Here is a 20,686-nt window from a genome sequence, read left to right on the forward strand (position 1 = left end):
TGACAAAGATGTTAAATAGTACCAGTCCCAATACAGCCTCCTGATGAACACCACTACTCACTGTTCTCTACCTGTACATCTGGCTGTTGACCACAACTCTTTGAGTATGACCATCCAGCCAATTCCTTATTCAACAAGTGGTGCACCTGTCAAATTCATGTCTCTCCAATTTAGAGACGAAGTTATTATGCAGGCAGTCTCAAATGCTTTGCACAAGTCCAGTTAGTTGATGTCAGTTGCTTTGCTCTTCCCCTCTCCACCAATGCCCTAACCCCTTTGTAGTAGGCCATCAAATTTGGCAGGCATGGCTCACCCTTACTGAAGCCATGTTGGCTGTCACCAATCACCTACTTATTCTCCATGTACCCTAGCACAGTTCCAGGAGGATCTGCACCATGGTCTTGCTGGGCACAGATTTGACACTGACTGGCCTGTAGGTTCCAGGTTCTTTTTTTCCCCCTTTTAAAAAGAGAAAATTAAAAATTAAAAAAAAAAAAATCCCTTTAAAAAAATGGGGGTTATTTTCCCCTCTTCCAGTCAGCGGATCCTCAGCAGACTGCCACAGCTTCTCAACCATGAAGGACATGCCTTAGCAACTTCATGGGCCAGTACAGGAACTGCAGATGCATATCATAAAGTTCCATGGAATTGTGTACCTCCAGGTTCCTTAGATGGCCTTCAACCTGATCTTCTCCTACAGTGGGTGGTTCTTCAATCTCTCAGTCCCTGCTTTTGCCTTCTACTACTTGGGCTGTGTGGCTGGAGCTCTTGTTGGTGAAGACCGAGCCAAAAACGTCATTGAGTACCCCAGCTGTTTTCATATCCTGGGTAACCGGGTCTCCCATTTCTTTCCAGAGAATGCCTGCATTTTCTCTCATCTTCCTTTTATTATTGATGTACTTATAGAAGCCCTTCTTTTTGCCCTTGATGTCCCTGGCCATATTCAATTGTATCTAGCTGCTCTCCAGGATCAACTCATCACAACAATATGAGAATGGGTGCAATGCCATTCTGTATCTCTGTCACGGTAGCATACATTTCAGTATTAAATAGTCATATTTGAGAAACAAAACTCACAAAACTTTCCACAATTCAGCAAATAACTGTAGATAAATAAAAGAAATTGACAGTCTAATCGCAGACATCAGAGAGGGGCAGAATTTAATCAGCCCATAGCTTGGAACCAGTATTTACTCAGCCCTCAGCAGCCTCTGCTTTTGGGAGGCAACTGAAATCCCTGCTCCAGCAGCCTAGAGCAGCAAGTCCATCCAGAGACAGTCCAAACTGGTCTTCAGTTCCAGAGCAAGTCATGTCTGCCTGCTCACACCATGATTTTCACAGCCCACAAGGACTGTGGCTGCCCTGTCTGCCCTCAGGGCCCTTTCCAGTGGTGATTAGCCATTCACCTGAGGGCAAAGGACTGCTTTCACACGCCAGCATTTCAAAGTGGAGCTGGTTTTCTTGCACGTGAGAATACAGTGTCATGCATCTGACTTAAGAAGTGCTCGAAAATCTGTTTTCTGGAATTTTCAAGTTCATGCAGCATTGCTTATTCAGCCATATCACACATCCTGTTTGACTCTGTGAGCCCACCTTCACACCTCATGCCCCTCTCTTCCTGTCAGTCACCAGCTGTTCCACACGCATGGCTTACCTTGTAGCTCTGTGGAGAGCGTGGCATTTGGGAACAACCCTTTACAGCAAGAGTCCTGTGCAAGCAATTGTCTCACCTCCCAGTGTCAAGGCCTGCATCACTGCTACAGGATGGCATTTACCATCACCCGTCCCCCATCAAGACACAGGTGCCCCCAGCAAAGGTGACCCAGAGTTTCAAAAGGGGGCAGAGAACTCCTTTTTTCCCCTCTGAGACCTGGGATACTCTTCTTATGAGCAACATCCGCTGCTGGGGACCTCCCCCAGGAAGAAAACCACCTGCTGCATCAAATCTCACCGCTTACCTTCCAGCCATCAGACCCCTTCCAGCCCCCACGATTGATCTTGCGCTGAGAGATCACCCTCAATGGATGCCCTGCAGCAGGGTATGTGTAAGACCGGTAGTGCCGCTACCAGCATTACAGAAAGAGAGCAGAGAGGTGGATGAACGCAACCACCTTCCCCTCCAAGAGAGAGGTGAGAGCTGATGCCCAGGCAGCCTTCAGGGGAGGGTCACAGTGCAGCAGCAGAGGGAGTTTGCAGAACAGTCAGATAGTGAGAGCAAGAGGTGTCTTGTGATTGCCCATTCCCTACAGAGAGATGCTGGTTGCAGGGATTGCTGTTACTCACTTTGTTTTTCAGGCTTTTTATATTTTTTGCTCTCTTTCAGTCTTGCTAGGTTAAAAGAGGAGCAAACTGTCCTGTAGTACACATGCGGTGCCCATTCCTCATGAAGCCCTCCCACATTTGGATGTGAAATACCACTTCAGCCTGCTGGCAGGAGAACGGTGGGATTAGACTTGACAAAATTACAGTGAGAGGCACAGGATCATCCTGTCTCTCCAGGTGTGAGGCCCCATACCGCTTTGTTCAATGAGAATGCCCTTCAAGGATGCAAATGCAGTTTTAGCTCAAGCCTCTGTACAAACGGCTATTGTTTAAGATGCCCTGGAATTGTCACCTAAACTTTTCATGAATAGGAAATGAAGACCCTTGTTTAAGCAATGGAACGTCTCTGTATTGTAGCAGATTTTGCAGACAAGGGCAATATGCAGTCCAGCCGGCAAATCAGGAGCAGAGTTGGCGGGTACACAAGGGCTGGTCCAAAGAGATCAAAGTGACAGACCTTTGCCAGGATCCCTGCAGTGGGCCATGATGGTTATGAGCTGGAACATCTGGAAATCATGTCAGGTATAGCTGGTGAGAACTTGTAGGTTCTGTCTTGGGGTGTCATGACCTATTTTCATTCTCAGTCACTCAGCAAAAAGACAAGGGCTTGAAATGGCCTATGGAGAAAAGTAAATTCTTTATCTGTATATGCACTTTGAGCTGTTAGGAAGCTTCCTTCTGGGCAGTGTTTCCCCACCAAAGAGGTGGGGTTACCAACCATACCTGCACGGTGGATTGAAAAGAATGCTTTGGCCACCATCCAGTTAGACTGACCTCTCTCTGCCTGCTGATAGGCGACAATTCCCACTCATTCACCCCTCCAAAGGTTGTGCTGGACTGTGAGCACACCAGAAGTGGGATCCCATGCCCTCTTTTCACACCGAGTGCAAGGCATTGAAAGTGTGGCCAGCACTGCAGAGGCTTGTGTGTGCTCATCAGCATACACGAGAGAAACTGCCTTAGCTGCAGCAAAACAGGTAAAATTCGGCAGGCTGCACTGATGTCAAACTCAAATAAGAGCTGGAAGCACAAACTAGTAATAGAAGTTACTTTGGAGAAGCATTGAACGAATATGAAGAATTAGTTTCGTCAGAGATATTCTTCCAAAATGCACACATTTATGCATCACGCTGCATAAACTCACCTGTGGGTGCAACCAAACTGCCAGAGCAGCTCTGAAAGGGCAAGATCCTAGCAAAAGGACTTAGAGGAAAGCTTCCTTTCAGGATTATTTTCTTAGATCAAAATAACTTCAAATCTGGGCTGTTTACAGAATACTTCTAACCACGGAAGTAGACGCATAGTGTGCGGAGGGCCACACAGGATTTTTAGACTGGACCCTGCCCTCTTTCTGCAGCATCACCTCACCACCATGCACTGTGGGACAATGTTGATGCATAGACTGAGAGCTCACCAGATTCCTTCCCTCTACCATGTGGTTTTGAATCCCAAAGACAAAGGTCAAGTCCCTCCCTTGCATTAAATTGGACTGAGGGAAGACAAGGACTGTTTCTCCTAGGACATTTGCAGAGGGTCCACAGGGTCAGAGCATAATGAGGGTAAAAGGCCCTGGAAAGTGAAGCAGCAGGAAATAGCCCTGCATAAGTCAAGAGGACCTTAGTATGAGGAAGACACGGGAAAGCTGAGAGTGGCCAAAATAATGTTTTGCCAACACAGAGAAGCAGGAAAGCAGCTGCTCCGAGAGCCACCACAGAGCAGGGCTGAGAGCAGGTGGAAGAAGGGGAACCAGTATTTTGGTACAGATCACTTGGATTCTGGCACCACTACTGGAACTTACATGCGTAAGCCTCCTCTCTGACCACAGCCCCAAATTCTGTGCCTGTCTGTTGTGGATTGGCCCTGGCCACCATTTAGGCCCCTGCCCAGCCACTCATTCACTCTTCCTGCACCAGTACGGGGGAAGAACCAGTATGCAGTTTCAGCTGGGATAGAGTTAATTTTCTTCCCGGTAGCTGTTACAGTGCAGTGTTTGGGATTTAGGATGAGAATAATGTTGATATCACGCTGATGTTTTAATTGTTGCAGAGCAGTGCTTACACCAGGCCAAGGACTTTTCAGCTTCTCGCTCTGTCCTGCCAGCGAGCAGGCTGGGGGTGCAGCAGGAGCTGGGAGGGGACAGACCCAGGGCAGCTGACCCAAACTGGCCAAAGGGGTATTCCATACCACGGGGACATCATGCAGGAGAATTAATATCGGGGTAGGGTTGGCTGGGGGGGCTGCTGCTGCTCAGGGACTGGTTGGGCATTGTTCAGCGGGTGGTGAGCAATTGCATTGTGCATATTTTTTTTTTTTAATATTCTTTTATCATTTGTTTCCCCTTCCTTTTCTGTCCTATTACACTGCCTTTATCTCTACCCATGATTTTTACCTTTTTTTTTTTTTTTTTCTGATTCTTTCCTTCGTCCCACTGCAGGGGTGTGAGCGAATGGCTGCATGGTGCTTAGCTGCCTGCTGGGTTAAACCACAACAGTAGGAAAGTGAGAAAAACTTAGAGATTGAGGATAACGACAGTTTAACAAAAGAATCAAAGCTGCATGCACAAGCAAAGCAACACAAGGAATTAAATCACTCCTTCCCATTAGCAGGCAGATGTCCAGCCATTTCCTGGAAAGGAGGGCTTCAGGAGACTTAACCATTATTTGGGAAAAGCAGTGCCATCAGAGTGAATGTCCTCCCCCGCCCCTTTCTTTCCCTGAACTTTTCTGCTGAGCATGATGTCGGGTGGTAAGAGGTATGCCTTTGGTCAGCTGGCATCAGCTGTCCTGGCCGTGTCCTCTCCCCCTCTCTTGCCGACCCCTAGCCTCTTGGCTGGAGGTCAGAGTGGGAAACAAAGACACCCCCCCCTGCCACCTAAGCTTTTGTCAGCTAAACATTGGTGTGTAATCAACATTGTTTGGGTCAGCAAACTAAAACGTATCTCCACGTAGGCTGCTCTGAATGAATTAACTCCGTCCCAACTAGTAACACGCCTGGGGCAGTCTAAGGGGGATGACCCCAGCCACCCCCGTCGTGTGATGTCCCCATCAAACCTCTGTCACCTCACGGCACTGGGGAAGTCACACCTGATATAAGACTGCTAAATTCTGACTCCTAACTCTGTTAAACTCATTGTAAACAGTCCCTGATAACACTTTAAAATAATGGTCCATTACTGCAGCAATGCTTAATTAGAGTGGAACTGACAAATGGAGTCATCATGATTAATGTTATTATAATGAGTACATCTGCAATTTGCTATAACACACAGAAATGTCTGGCTTCCCAGGAAACCCTCAGATACAGAGGGTGTCTTTTGTATTCATAGGGATATAATAATTCCTCTGAAGGAATCTCATCATAATTTAGCATGAATTAATGTCCATTTATCACACTGTGTTACCCAGTGTAGCAATTTATCTAAATCCTATATATACAATGTAGACTCGTGTCTAAGAACACACAATAATGGAGAAATCCTTTGAAGGAATACATTTACTGTAGATCATTAATGCTCAGTGTGCTAAGTGGCCTTTAAATTAAACTAAGTTAAATAAACTCTTCTTTAATATACCAGTATAACTTCTTTCATTAACAAACACATTAAGGCCTTTTTCATTTACATAAAGCTGATGTAAGCATGTGATACTAAAATGTTCAATTAGCAGAGCAAAATGTAATTCAGAGTGTCTATACGGTAAAAAAAAAGGCAGAAGAACACAGGGGTACGGCACACTAACCCAATGTCTTTAGATAACTAAATGCTGGTCCTGCATTAACATGCTGAGGAAGAAAAAAGAGTCAAATGTGATAGCTTCATCTGTATAGTCTGGTTCCACGGTTTGATGCAAAGGTTATTCTTTGCAGAAGGGCAGTATCTGCAAGGAAGAGGTGGAAAGGAAATTCCTCCTGGAGAAGAATTTGTGGACTGTTCTGAGGAGCATGCCATTTTTAACACGGACAAAACACGTCCAAGTCACTCGTGCCTCCATCCACACTGCGGGACCCCAGGTCTGACGTTATCTGCAGCTCAGCTGTACCCCTGTGGCTGCTTGCTGTCCAGGGAAGCCTGCACCCACATTAGGGCTCTGGGTCAGTCTGCAGACTGGTTTTAACATGCAAGGGTTCCATTCGTTTCTTGGAGAGATGAACAAATAACTGAATTCCCAAGCCACACCAACTGTACTCCAGTGCCAACGGGGATTCAAGCAACACAGTCGAGAGGGATGGCAGTTGAGTGTGAGACAGTCCCACAGCCAGACTAGTGAGAAGCATTTTCCTAGTGAAAAGCATTTATATTAGTACAGGGCCTGTGCACCAGCCCCCAGTTCCTTGCAAAGGACGGCTCTGGGAACCCTGAAAGCAAAGCCCTGTGGGTGAGAGCTAAAGCGGGAGGGAGTCCCATCCGTCAGTGCAATGAGTCCCCAGAGTAGCCCTTTACTCCTAGCAAAGCTGTGAGATGTGGCTGGCAACGTGTTCTTGAGGTAGACGGAACTAAAATTTCTATGTTGGTCTTTATATAATAGTCTGTTTATAAGTTTTCTAATATGACTTTGCAATCCTTGCTACTTGGTATTTTTAAGCAAAAATAATAAAAAAAAAACTTCTCATAGAAGTAGGGGAATAATTTGCCTTTGTCACTGCTGTCTGATTTCCATTCCTCTGTTTGCAATCAAGAGAAAGAGAAGTGTTGGCTGCTTTTGACTGGAGGAAGAATACAGTCTTCTGGTAGAACTGACTGGACGACTTGCTGACTAGCATATGAACAATATACAAGCATACCTAGGGAAAAAAAAAAAAAATATATATATATATCCCAACACTTAAAATGGCTGCTACATGTTAGGTTGGAAAACATATCTGATATACAAGGAGCAAAAAACCTGTTTTGTGTTCCCAAGGACAAGTCTGACAGTAAATGAACTCTGTGCATGTTTAATTGGCCCTTTTGAAAGTCACATTGCAAGTATATCCTCATTTGCCTTATATAAGCAAATATTTCTATAAATAAATACTTTTTCTTTGTATGCATAATTCTCCTAAAAACCTTTTGTCTTGCTAGTCTCCACATGCTCTGCATGTGCTAAGGTTTGAGAAACTGTTAAATAAATCAGATGACATGGGATTGTTTAGCTCAATGACTTACTTCTAAACTCACTAACTAAAAAAAGGCACTCTGATTGCCAGTCTCTAAACGGTACAAGGTGAATTTTATTTAGTGTACCTGCTTGGGAAGAGTAGAGGTGCAAAAGCTCTTGAATACAAACCAGAGAAGCCAACAAAGAAAATGAGGGGAAGAAAAAAAATCTGGAAAATAGAGTATTCAGAGAACAACAACAACAAAAGAATAAAATGTTTATACCTGAGTTTCTCTCCAGCCAGAACATGAGGAGTGCACTGAGACAGCGATGGGAGTTGCTCTTTGAGAAAGCCAAACTGAAATGCCTGTGTGAAATGCATACTTACCTTCTTCTCCTTTCACTCTTATAGGGGAAATCTCTGCTAGCCGTATGCTGCTGTGTCTTCTACAGGCACCAATGGAAATTGTGCTCACACCCGCAGCAGCTTCACTAATTCTCAAGGCAGATTGCCCCTCTGTCTCTCGGTTTTGCCACCCAATAGCAAATGGAGGAGGAGGAGGAAGAGGAAGAGGAGGAGGCGGAAGAAGAGTTTCTTGCCACAAAGACTTTTTAGCCTAGGTGCAAAGCCTTGCCTTTCAGTTCTCCGCACTGATCTCTGACTACAACAAGAGGTTCTTCTCTTGGAAAAAGTTCATAATTTGGTCCCTCAGTGTTTTTTGGAAAATCAGTGTTTGCCTGTACGGTTGATTTGTTGATACTTTTTGCAATACGTTTGTTCTCACTGCTGAATATTATTAGTTAGAGAAGTAAGGTGGTGTATCTTATTACTTGTGTTAAACACAACCATGTAAAGCTCTTGTAAGCATTATAGGAAAGAATACCTAAACCACCAGCTCCTAGATACTGGGAAGATTCATGGCTGAAAGATTACTCTCAGCTCTTTTTGTCTTTCCTTTTGTATCCACATATTAAGGAGAACTGTCCCTAAAACTGAGCCCTGGGGAACCTCACTAGTGACTGGCTGCCAGCCTGTTGTAACCTCATGAGCCTGACCTGCCAGCCAATTGCTCACCCACTGCGTGACGTACTTGTCTAGCTGTGTGCTGGGCATTTTGTCTGGAAGAGTAGTGTGAGAAACAGTATTGAAAGCTTTGCTAAAATGATAAAAAATAATAATAATAAAATGCATCTTCTGTCTTCCCTTAGCCAGTTAAATGGGATGGGTAACCTTGTTGTAAAATTTAGTCTGAAACTGAAGTATCTGTGATGGATAGGAGTAGCATTGACCCACAGTCCTAAAAATGCTAAAAGCTTAGCGGAGGTTAATCTCTCTGTTCTGAGCAAAATGAGATTAAGCACAGCAGGGATGGGGAAATACCTTCCCAGCAGTCATCCAAGCCACAGCAGCTATTTCATATAAAAGCAGACATTTGGTTCAGGTCATTCCTGCCCCTGTCATTTCCAAGAAGGGAGTCGTAAGGGCCATTATTGCAGCTGTAGCATAGACCAGGACAGTGACCGCTGGGCATGGACATCAGCCCTTAGGCACTGGCAAACCAAGGTTTCTTGCCTAAAGGTTTTGCAAGTGGGAAGAACAAGAGAAGATCAGCATGTCTCATAGATGGGCTGAACAACGGCTCTAACTTCTGTCCTGTGGCTGCTCCGAGCAGTGGCACCTGGCAGCCAGGTATCGAAGTAACTCTCTTGAACATCAGAACCAGACTAGGCGACACAGGAGGAAGGCTGAAAAATTGTCATGAGAATCACAGAAGAACAGCGTGGTGGTGGCTGAAAGAGTCTGGAGGTCGTCTTGTCCAGTCCTCGAGCAGGGCCACCTACAGCAAGTTGCCCAGGACCACCTCCAGACAGCTTGTGAATATCTTCAAGGACGGATAATCTAGAGCATTTTCGGGCATCCTGTGCTGCTGCACAGTCACCCTCACAACAGTGCCTTTCCTTCCACCTCGATGGAGCCTCCTGTGTGTTTCAGTCTGTGCCTGTTGCCTCTTGTCCATTCACCAGGCACTACTGAGGAGCCTGCCTTCGTCTTCTTCACCACCTCCCTTCAGACATTTCTGCACGCTGGTGACACCCTCACAAGCCTTCTTTTTCTGAGGCTGAAGAGTCCCAGCTTTCTCAGCCTGTCCTTGTAGGAGACCTGTCCTTGTAAGGGAGATGCTCCAGTTTCTTCATCTTTTCGTGGTTCTTCACTGGAATCTGTGGTATGTCCATTTCTTCCTGGTGCTGGGGAGCCCAGAGCTAGACACAGAAGAAATCACTTCAGAATTCAGATCTTCAGACCTAACTTGAAAACTGTCACTCCTTCAGGTGAAAATTCTGCTGAACGGTTTTGCTGGATTTCTCCCCCAGTAATTAGCTAGTTTTCATTATGAGCAGGTGCCCATAATTATATGAGCAGGTGCTGATGTGTAGATGATTTTTCAACACATTACCACCTCCTCATGATTAATAAAAATTTAAATAGGAAGATCTTGGCTGATTCTTTAAATTCTATTATACCCAGGCATCAGTATTTGCAACCCTCTACAACATTAAGCATTTTAAGACACGACCACAGCATAATAGCACTTCCAGAATGCCTTCTATTTTTTGTACATCTGTTTTGTGTATTTTTAAATACTTGCAGGTTTCTGTTTCATGCCATGCACTTTATAAGTATCATGCTTACTGTCCCAGTTGTACATCCTCCTCCCCTCCAGTATTATGGCTAGTCCTACCTGGTTCATATCACTGCTTTTGGATTGTAAACATTATAACTGTAGCTGTTTAAATCATTATGTACTTTATTTGTCTATTTCACAATTATTAAAAGAAATCTCAAAACTGCCACCTGCATGTTGCTTACTAATCCCAAACTAATGTGACTAATATAAAAATCTGACTGTTTATATCCATCTAATGTCACTGGAAAAGTAGCACTCTGCATGTCAAGGAGATGTTCATACAGCATAGAAAAAATATGTAAATATAACAGTCTACTCCAATGTAACAACTAAAACAACTTTTAATTGTTTTCCTTTCACTTATATTTTCTGCTTGGCTGACTCTGCTTATGGCTCCTGGAAAGGCCAACTCATCACTTTTTCTTGTTAATCAAGAACAGTAATTGTATAAGTTATAAGACACGAGATGATTCTTTGCTGAATAGGATAGCAATTTCAAGGAAATGCAAAGTAGGTTTTTTATGTGTTTTTGATTAGTATTTTGTAAGACTGATATGTGAGTAAACAAGGTCCCCAAGAGTCTCTAGGAATCCAGATGTGAGCAAGGATTTTCTCACATCTTCTTAGTGTGACAGGTATTCTTCCAGAAGCAGGGCTCCCACAGGGTCACTGGTGGGCTTATTGCACACTGCTGCTAGTCTTGGGTCTGCCTGTCTTGAAGATGCAGCAAGTGCTATTCAGCCTAGGAAAACGGTGAAAAATATCTTTCCTATTCTTGATCAAGAGCATCAAGTATCAAGGCAAGAACTTTGACAGTAGTATAGACACCATTTAGAAGGAACCATTAGTCTTTGGAAGCTGGGGAAGAAAGGGGGACACGTCATGAGTACAGGTAGGGTACCTCTGAAATACTAATTTCTTGTTCTTTCTGCAGTCAGTGTGCAGCCCACAACCTAAGCAGATATCCGTCTTTGGGCAAAATTCCAGCACCAAACCTGGGTGAGCCAACTCACACAGATGCATTTGCCCCTCCCTAAAAAATGGAGTTTGCGTGGCAGACCATGCCACAGAACTGTAGATCCACTGCTGAGAAACACAAAGGGAACATCCTTCCAAGGAGGTTTATACCTTGGCATTTGACATTTCATTGAGGTGGAAGAGGAGCCTTCCTGCATCCGGCTGCAGGCACCGGCTGCTTTCCGCTACCTTACAGAGATTCATGGCAGCCCTCACTTGAAAGCCATGTGGGCTGTGCATTGTTCAGGAGATGGCGGGACGAGAACCTCACCATTTAGTTTCTCAGCAGAATAAGATGAGCATGAGGATGAACAAGCCCTGACATCACTGACAGCATGTATTTTGCTCAACAGTACCACTCTCTTCATGGATTAGTTCTTGTGAAGCACTCCAGCCGCACCTCCCCGTGCTGTTTCTGCATGGTAAAAATTGTATGTTTCAGGTTTTTCTTGTCCAGATGGGGTAGAAAGGTGTTCAAAGTTGAGAAGAAGGGGAGCATCAAGAGGAGGGGAATACATTGCCATGAAGCCAGAAGCTGGACTGCAGTGGAGACAAGACAAAGTTGGATCAACAGCAAAGTCTGGCTGCTACAATGACGGGTTATTGTGCTGTTTTGTTCTTAGAGTCTTCCTATTGTGAGTTCAACCTGCAAAATTAATCACGCCACACTTTTACAATCTGCTTTGTGAAGGTAGCGAAATAAAAAAATTAGTGGCTGATCACGAGGCAATCTGCATTTGACAAAGAGCTGCTAAGAGAAAATTCTTGGGGCACTTTGGATGTGTACTGCTAGACAATAAAATAAAATCCTTTCTGATAAGAAGCAGAAATATTCAACAAAAAGAGACTACAATTTGTTGAAGGAAGCAGAATGGGATAGTTTACCTCAATCTAAATATCGTGTCTGATTTTAATTTCATTATTAGCAGTGTTTTTTAACTATAACCAGACAACTTTAAGGGAATAGACAGCTGGACTTTTTAATATAACTACTTAAGTACCACTATGTCCTGAAATCCTTTTGTTGTGTATCTGCTGAGTTATGAAATGGATTTAAATGGGTGAGTTCTGGTTCAGCCTGCTCAGCAATGCATGAAGAAAAGAGTTGGAGGTGTAAAAAATGTCAAATAGCTTTCTCATATGCATTAAACTATTAATAAAGCTAAAATGATCTTTGTGTGTTCAGTTTATAATGTCTCTTTTATGAAAGTAAGAAGCAGCTTTGATTCACAATTCACTGGTTTCACCACTTCGTGTCTTCATGGGAACATGTCAAGAATTGCGCCCAGAGAACATACTAAGTTGAGGGGAAAAAGTTGCAAACGGAAGAGAGGAGATTCTGCTTTTTGAAGCAAGAGTGGCTTCTGTGCTAGTCTTCCTTCTGCTCTGTGGGAAACTCAAAGCACAGGACAAGGGGAACAGGGTGAGGAGAGGGAAAGAGCACTTGATGGAAATTCAGAGGCAGCTGCAGAAGTTCACGATGCTTCCATGGCTGGGTTGCACTTTGGCCCAGATAGCACTTGCACATTTTGAAAACAGTATTTAACAAGTTAATTAAACATGGAAGAAATTATTACAAAGTATCTTTGTAACCATTTTTAGCTTGTAATTTGTTAAACTATCCCGATGTGACATATGAATGTGAACCAGCATATCAAAACTTTGTACCCTAGGGCCCATACCATACACAATTCTGAGTCCTTGGAAGAAATCATAGAGTAAAGTTTCATGAAGGCAAACAAAAATATCAAGCACAGATCCAATGTGCTCTCTGAATCCAAAGTAGAAGTGTGAATTTGGAAAACTCCGAAGATGCAGTCCAGAATTCAAGGCACAAACCGCTAACTCATCCTTAAAGAAAGTTTACAAATTCCCTAACCTGGCTTCACTCTTGATGCAGTTGCAAGAACAGGGGGACAGTAAGGACTGTGAGTTGATCCATGGTGTCCATCAGAGGTCCATCTCCACAAAATCAGAGGGGCAGAGGAGCAGGTGGGAACTCAAATTAGGGATTCAGCAGAAGGGGCATCTTGTCCAGGACACTCCCAGAGCTGTCCCAGAAGAGCCTCAGCCCCAGAATGTAGGCATAAAACCCATCAAGAAGTACCAAAGCTAAAGCACGCTTGGGACTTTCGGAAGTACTTGCCAGGGACATGAGACATTCTGTAGGGTGCATAGAATCATAGAATGATATAGGTTGGAAAAGGACTTTGAGATCATCCAGTCCAACCATCCACCTGTCCTACTGAGTCCCACCACCAAACCACGTCCCTTAGTGCCATGTCCACACGTCCCTTAAATAGCTGCAGGGACTGGGACTCCATCACTTAACTGGGCAGCCTGTTCCAATGCTCGACCAGACCCTCCATGAAGAAAATCTTCCTAATACCCGACCCAAGCACAACCTGCCCCAAACTGAGACCCTCTCCTAATGGCCTATCTCTTCTCACCTGAGAAAAGAGACCGCCTGCCTCCGCGCTGCAGCCTCCTTGCAGGGAGGTGGAAAGCGCAGTGAGGTCTCCCCTCAGCCTCCTCTCCTCCAGACTAAACAACCACAATGCCCTCAGCCGCTCCTCGTAACTCCTGTTTTCTAGTCCCTTCACCGGCTTTGATGCTCTGCTCTGTACACACGCAAGCGACTCAAACATCCTTCTTGCGGTCGGGGCCCCAAACTGAACGCAGTATTCGAGGTGCGGGCTCACCGCTGCCGTGTCCAAGAGCTATCACGTCCCCAGCCCTGCCGGCCACACCAGTTCTCATGCAGGCCGGGATGCCGTCGGCCTTTCCGGATGCCCGGGCACGCTGCTGGCACATGTTCGGCTGGCCACCAACCAGCATCGCCAAGTCCTTTTCTGCCGGGCACATTTCCAGCCACCCTTCCCCAGGACTACACCACTCCTCGGGGTTGTTGCGACCAACGTGTAGCACCCTGCATTTAGCCTTGTTGAATGCCATATAATGGGACGTGGCCCATTGATGTAGTCTGTCCAGATCTCTCTGCAGAGAGATCTGGTCCTACCGTCAAGCAAATCAACTGTCCCACCTATCTTGGTGTGGTCTGCAAACTTACTGAGGGTGCATTCCATCCCCCCATCAATATCACTGATAAAGATATTAATGTCTTTAATATCTATAAAGATACCAGTTCTGAGCCCTGAGGAAGGCCGCTGGTGTCTGGCCACCAGCTGTACTGAACTCCATTCACAATGAATCTTTTGCCCTGCCAACGAGACAAACTGTCACTTTGTCTCCCTCTGCATCCAATGAAAGTTGGAGACTCTCCTTAGTCCTCCTTTTCTTGTTTACGTACTTAAAAAAACGTTTTTAATTGTCTTTTACTGTAGCAGTCAAGTTCAGTTCTAGCTGGGCTTTGGCCCTTCTGATTTCTTCCCTGCATAACCTCACATATTTGTAGTTCTCCCGGGTTGCCTGCCTCTTCTTCCAAAGGTCGTTTGGGGTGTATGCGTGCATGGGGTCACGGGCCCCACGTGTCAGTGGTGTAGCACCTGGAGCCGCGCGGGTGCGCGTGTGAGTGTGCAAGCACAAGCGGAGATCCAGCCGGGCAAGTGGGCAGGGAGGGGATGTGGCTGGGGCGCCAGGGGGTGCGGGTCTCAAGGGGTGATGCCACCGGAGGGGCTGGTTGTCGAGGGGGGACCGGGGCGGCCTTGGGCAGCTGTGTGCCGGCGCCTGCGTGTAGGTTGGTGCGTGCAAGGGGGGCTGTGCCAGCAGCTGGAGTAGTGCTGCTGCCGCAGGGGGCTCCCAGCCGCTGGTGCCAGCAACCGGGGCAAGCAGGACCAGGGGCAGCTATGGGGCAGGGGGTGTGTCGGTCTGTGCGTGACTGGAAACCAGACTATTTATCCCGATTTATAAGAAGGGCATGAGAGAAGACCCTGGATAATGCAGACCTGTTAATTTAACTTCAGTGCCTAGAAAAAAATATGGAGATTATTCTGGGCGCCACTGAAAGGCACTCAAAGGATAATGCAGTCCATCAGGCCCAGCCAGCATGGGTTCATGAAAGAGAAGTCCAGCGTCACTAATTTGGTATCCTTCTATGATACGATCACCCATTCAGTGGATGAAGGGAATACGGTGAATGTAGTTTTTCTGGATTTTAGCAAGGCTTTTGGTACTGTCCCTCACAGTACATCTCTCGACAAACTGTCCGATTGTGAGAGGAACAGGCACACAACGCAACAACAGGGCTGGGACAGTTTGTCAGAGGCAGAAGTTTTAATGAAGAAAAAATGTTTCCAAAGGGGACTGAAAAATTCCAGTTTGGAAAACATTTTCAGTGAAGCTATTTTTCAAAATGCCTGAGATCCTCGATGTCAAAATAAGAAGCTGCTGGCAGTCTCTGGACCCTCAGTTACCCGGCATTGTGTCAAGCAATTTATCCTCACATATGGGAAAAAAGTAAATAAAACATCAATAAATGGAAAAGGGAAAACGGTTTCTGCACTTTTTTTTTTTTTTTTAATTTTATTTTGGGGATGGAAAAGAAAGTCGTAGATTTCAGGAAAAGAACAACATTCACAAATGATTTTCAAGTAAAACGTTCTTTGCACTAAAGAAACTCTTCACTTTTTGATTTTCAATTAAAAAATAATAATAATAAAAAAAGGTCTCAATGTACTAACCTCTCTGCCCCCATTTTGTTTTTTTAAAAAATATGATAAAACTATGTTAAAAATTACGGCCAGCACTAGCCGTGACAGAGCCCCTGGAGCACTACATATTGAAATGGTCTGGTTGACAATGAGTGCAGAGTCACTCACAGAATCCCAGGTAGTGCTATTAATGCCACACAATTAATTAGACAGTGTCTGTACCTCACTTTGAAGGAGCAGCTCGGAAATGCTACACTGTTAATTACCACAACCAGCGGTGTAAGCAGCACTCTGCTTCTGTGCTTTAACACCTGTAACACCCTGCTTAAATAAACCTGAACAAGCAGTCTGTAACTGTTAGCAGGTATGAAACAGCTTTTTAAAGCTCCTTCCTAAAAATGGAAGGAACAACCAGGTGGCAGGAACTCCAAAATGCTTTCTAGACCCTTCATGCTTAATTACCTGGAGATAGAACTGCAACAATGTGCTTGAAAGGCCTAAATCAGTCAAGGTCTTACCCATGATCCGCATGCATGTGTGGAATTAATCCTCCACAAGTTTGCTGATGATACTCAACCGGGAGGTGCCTCTGGCTCCCTGGAGGGAGGAGAGGTCTTGCAGAGGGATCGGGATGGACGGGAGCACTGGGCGATCAGCACTGGCATCAAGTGCAGCAAAGGGAAATGCCGGGTGCTGCGCTGGGATGGAGCAGTGCCGGGCACGGGCACAGCCGGGGGGACGAGTGGCTGGGGAGCAGTTCGGCAGGAGGGGACCCGGGGGTGCTGGTGGCAGCAGGCTCCACGTGAGCCAGCGGCGAGCCCTGGCAGCCAAGGGGGCAAACCTGTGTTGGGGTGCATGAGACACAGCCCAGGCAGCCCGCCCAAAGGGGTGAGTGTCCCGCTGTACCGAGCTGGTGCGGCCTCACCGGGAATAGTGTGTGCAGCGCTGGGCTGCACAGCATAAAAAGGAGGTTGAGGCACTGGAGAGCATCCAGAGGAGGGCAACAAGGCTGGTGAAAGGGCTGAAAGGCATGTGCAGCGAGGAGAGGCTGGGGACGCTTGGGTTGTGTAGTTTGTAGAAAAGGAGACTGAGGGGTGACCTCTGCAGCTTCCCGAGGAGGGGAAGCACACAGGGAGGTGTTCACCTCTGACCACTGGTATCCAGTGATGGGACCCATGTGAATGGCACAAAGGTGCATTGGGGGAGGCTCAGAATAGGTATCTTTACCAAGAGGGTAGTTTGACACTGGAACAGGCTTCCTAACGAGATAATTGATGCCCCGTGCTTGTCAGTTTCCAAGAGACATTTGGATAATGCTCTGAACGATATGTTTTAACTTTGGTCAGCCCCAAGGCAGTTTGCCAGTTGGCCTTGATGGTCTTTGCACGTGCATTCCAAATGGAACTATTCTAGTCTAGTCTATTCTAGTCTAGTCTAGTCTAAATGACGGAGGTGGAAAAATCCAGCTTCAGGCTGGGAGACAGGTTTTACTCAGTTCACAGACTGGCTATCACACAATAACCCACTAATCCATCCCATCCCATTCCATGGCATATTCCCACTAGAGGAGGGCCTCTATTCCACTCAATGGTGCTCTCTGTTTTCAAGTCGGTGCTCTGTGCACCTTTGTAAACATATGTGGATGGCTGGGCACACACATGTACGTGGTGTATACATGTGTGCAAATGTGCCTTTGACCGCTGGTAGCACACACTCAGCCAAGCTGCTGGCTGCCTCTGGGGCATGGACCTGCTGAAGCCTGGCCTTGCCCGGGCAGCTATATCCAGCCCTATTTCCCCTAACACAACCCTCCTTCACTTCCTGGCAACCTGTGAGCCATATCTTGTATTTCACTTCTTCATATCAAGGGTGTTCAGCGCCTTCCACAAAAACACTTGCCTTGAATATAGAAGAGTGCAAAATTTGCTTCTGCATTATTTTGCTTGCCTGATGTTAAAACCACATCACAGAGAAATTTTCTACACCTGTTTGACTAGCTTAAACACAGGCAGCTCTTTGAGAAAAAAAATACCCCAACAGCCTTTATTCCCACTTCGAGCCCTCAGTTTTGAGGATATACGTTTACCTGCCATGTATATGAACACATTAAAGGCATGCTGCACGCTTGAAAGAGTTCCTAGTGCAAGAAAGTCATCTGTGGAGCCTGCTGGACAGCCCTTCCTGCGACAACTTTATGCAGGGGAGATCAAGCCCACTCAGGACATCAGCTTTTGCTGAGGGTGCACATCAGCCCATGAAGCTGCTGTGCCCTTTTTCCAGAGCTGTTAAGAGCAAAGCAAAACTTAAAAAAAAAACAAAAAAAGAAAAAAAGAAAAAAGTGGAGAAACAATGGTTGCTCTCTATTTCAAACAGACCTGCTGGGCTTTTCTCCTTCTGTCACACCTCTGGTGGAGCAAGCTGCAAGGTTGGGGAGCATTCTCCTGCTGCAGTGTCAAGTGCTTCAACACCGGCATTCTCTCTTACTGCAGCATTTAAAGCATTCCATCTAAAAATAATTGTCTTTCTCTATTAGGCAGACTCAGCGTTTTTGTCCTCACACAGTGATTTTTCAAAGCTATGTTTGAAAGGTGGTGCTCCTCAGAAGTACTTGACCTGTTCAGCAACAACAGCATAAAACCCAACACACGGATTCTATCTCCTTTCCCTTCTCCCTGTATATCTTCATACTAGTTGAACAATTCAGAACATTTACTACATTGTGCTCACACCCTTGTTGAGATGCCAGGCAGTCGTTAGCCTGACTTCCCAAAGAGGAAAAAAAAATTCCAGGAATTGCCTAAATCCACAAGGAAAATTGATAGCAGAATGAAGAATTCAGATCATGCATCCAGGTCCTACAGTAAGGCTGTGATTACCACGCTCCCATGTGCCATGCCGTGCTGGCAGCTCTTTCTTCCTGCTGTTCAGAACAGCAAATCCACCATGCGTTCAGCCCACCACTAAGCGTGCCCCACAGCATTGGGATCCCATTGCACTGGGTTGGGTTCAACATCAAAGGGGTTGTGTCCTGCTGAAAAGCATCAGATGAGATTGCTAAGGTCTCTTCTGTTGCTGGAAGGTGGAAAAGCCATCTCTAGCCACCAGACAAGCATCAGTTGTTGGAAAACTCTGGGCTTGAGCCCAATCAGCAGCCAGGCACAGTGAGCTCCCGCAGGCAGGTTCATTTGCGAAGCCCAGAATGTTGTTCAAGTAAAGGAGAGCAGGCAAGAAAGGACTGGTAACAAAAGCGGGCAGCCTGGAAAAATATCCACAAATGACTGGCAGTTGGACCACTGCATTAGCAGATGATAAGACACAATCCGTGTAAGTTGGTCAGGCTCCTAAAAATGATTACAAAGTTATATCTGTTGGCTCATTTTAATTTAATCTTATTAGCTAATTCTATTAGTTTATTTAAGTAGGTTGAATTACTTACAGAGGAAAAAGAGCAAAAATCTTGGGTGACTCTGTAGCTAGACAGAGGTATTGGTTACCTAGTTTGTTTTCTAGCATGACTAGCTATGGAGAAAGGTTGCAATATATTTGAATTTGAACACTTTCACTGTTTTGAAGAACTTTACTGTCCTGTACATTCATGTCTTTGAGGAAAAAGGGCACTTGGGCAGAGAAAACATCTGGCACATTCAAAATCAAATTTCTTGTAGGGCTAAGAGAAAGGATCATCAATTTATGCTATTAGCCTCAGGTCTCACCAGACAGCTCTGACATCTCACTGAACAGAGGTCAGTACCTGCTCACTAAAACCTTAGCGACTGCATAACATGAATGGCTTATTTTTAGACCATCAAATCTATTTAACAGGGAGGTGAAATATGCAATTAGTATCACAGAAATGATCTTCAGTTCATGATACATCTTAATTAGCTATGTAATTTTATTTATGTTCCATTTGTAAAGTCCACTCTTGTAATTACTGTTTGAATGTTGAGTGAAAGGTTGTTTTTGTTTGTTTGTTTGTTTGTTTTTTAATGCTTGAAGCAAAAAGGAAAGAGAAGTGTTTGGCAAATGGAAAGGTAGGTTGCCTGATTTAAATGAGGTTTCAGCAAATACACTCTCCTCCACTTCTCAAGTGGTGTGAATTGCATGTTGGCTTTCAGGCCTCAGATTCAAAAGTTAACCAAGTTTAAAATCACTGCTAGTCTGAACAGCCATTCCCTTCTGATGGAGTTTATTCATATTTCATCAGTTCTGGTGGGATTTCTTCATATTTCATCTCAGGGATATGGAAGACAACAGACACAAGCTTTTATTTGTACTATACAAGTCTTGCTTATTGGAATCAGGATTATTATTTGCAAGAAAATGTTTCCCAAGGAGGGAAGATTTATAATCATTTTTCTCTATCTAAAATACTTCAGGAAGCACTATGCTTGAAGAACTGCTTTTTGGCAAGGAAAAGGCTCCTTTCCATTTGCATTTATTTTTTCTAATGTTTTCTATTTATTCAGAACAATTAGCCATTACTTAACAACTGGTAAATGAACCACTCTTGCTGGACACCTTCCCAGGTGATCATGGCTTTTTGGACTGGATTTGACAGCAGCCACATGCTAGCTCCTAGCCTCCTAGCATGACAGTGCATGGTGCCATAGAGTTTGTCTCCTGAAGGGTGAGCAGAGGCAAACCCCAGGCCAAATACCACCTTTCAAACGAGATGGGGAAGTGCCGTATCTCCAGGGTCATCAGTCTGCCAATACCATTAACAGATCAAGCAAAACCATTTTTTCACAAGAAATGCCTGAGAACAGTGCTGAGCTCACTCCCTGCCAGCCAGTTACCTGCTAGCTTTGGGAGAAGTGAAGAAGCTGCTTAGGAACTGGGGGATGTAAGCTTGAGGAATCATTCTCATTTGACAGACTAACAAAGTTCCCTGAAATTGTTGGCAGATCATACGGAATTGATACATTATACATTCAGTAGACCTTTATTAAAGGAAAAAAGTCACTGAAGGCAG

The 20,686-nt window shown here is 45.2% G+C and overlaps 1 protein-coding gene across 1 annotated transcript in view; it reads right to left on the reverse strand.

Annotated features, from left to right (window-relative positions):
- The window catches only part of SLC25A51 (solute carrier family 25 member 51), a 411,938-nt gene extending 398,092 nt beyond the window's left edge, over positions 1-13,846 (reverse strand). Inside the window, exon 1 of the mRNA XM_066987905.1 lies at positions 13,552-13,846. Within this exon, the coding sequence (XP_066844006.1) occupies positions 13,552-13,749 (198 nt within the window). The 5' untranslated portion in view covers positions 13,750-13,846. The remainder of the gene's footprint in view (positions 1-13,551) is intronic.
- Positions 13,847-20,686: the final 6,840 nt, after the last annotated feature.

This window comes from Anser cygnoides, chromosome Z (assembly GCF_040182565.1).
Source record: "Anser cygnoides isolate HZ-2024a breed goose chromosome Z, Taihu_goose_T2T_genome, whole genome shotgun sequence".
NCBI lineage: Eukaryota > Metazoa > Chordata > Aves > Anseriformes > Anatidae > Anser > Anser cygnoides.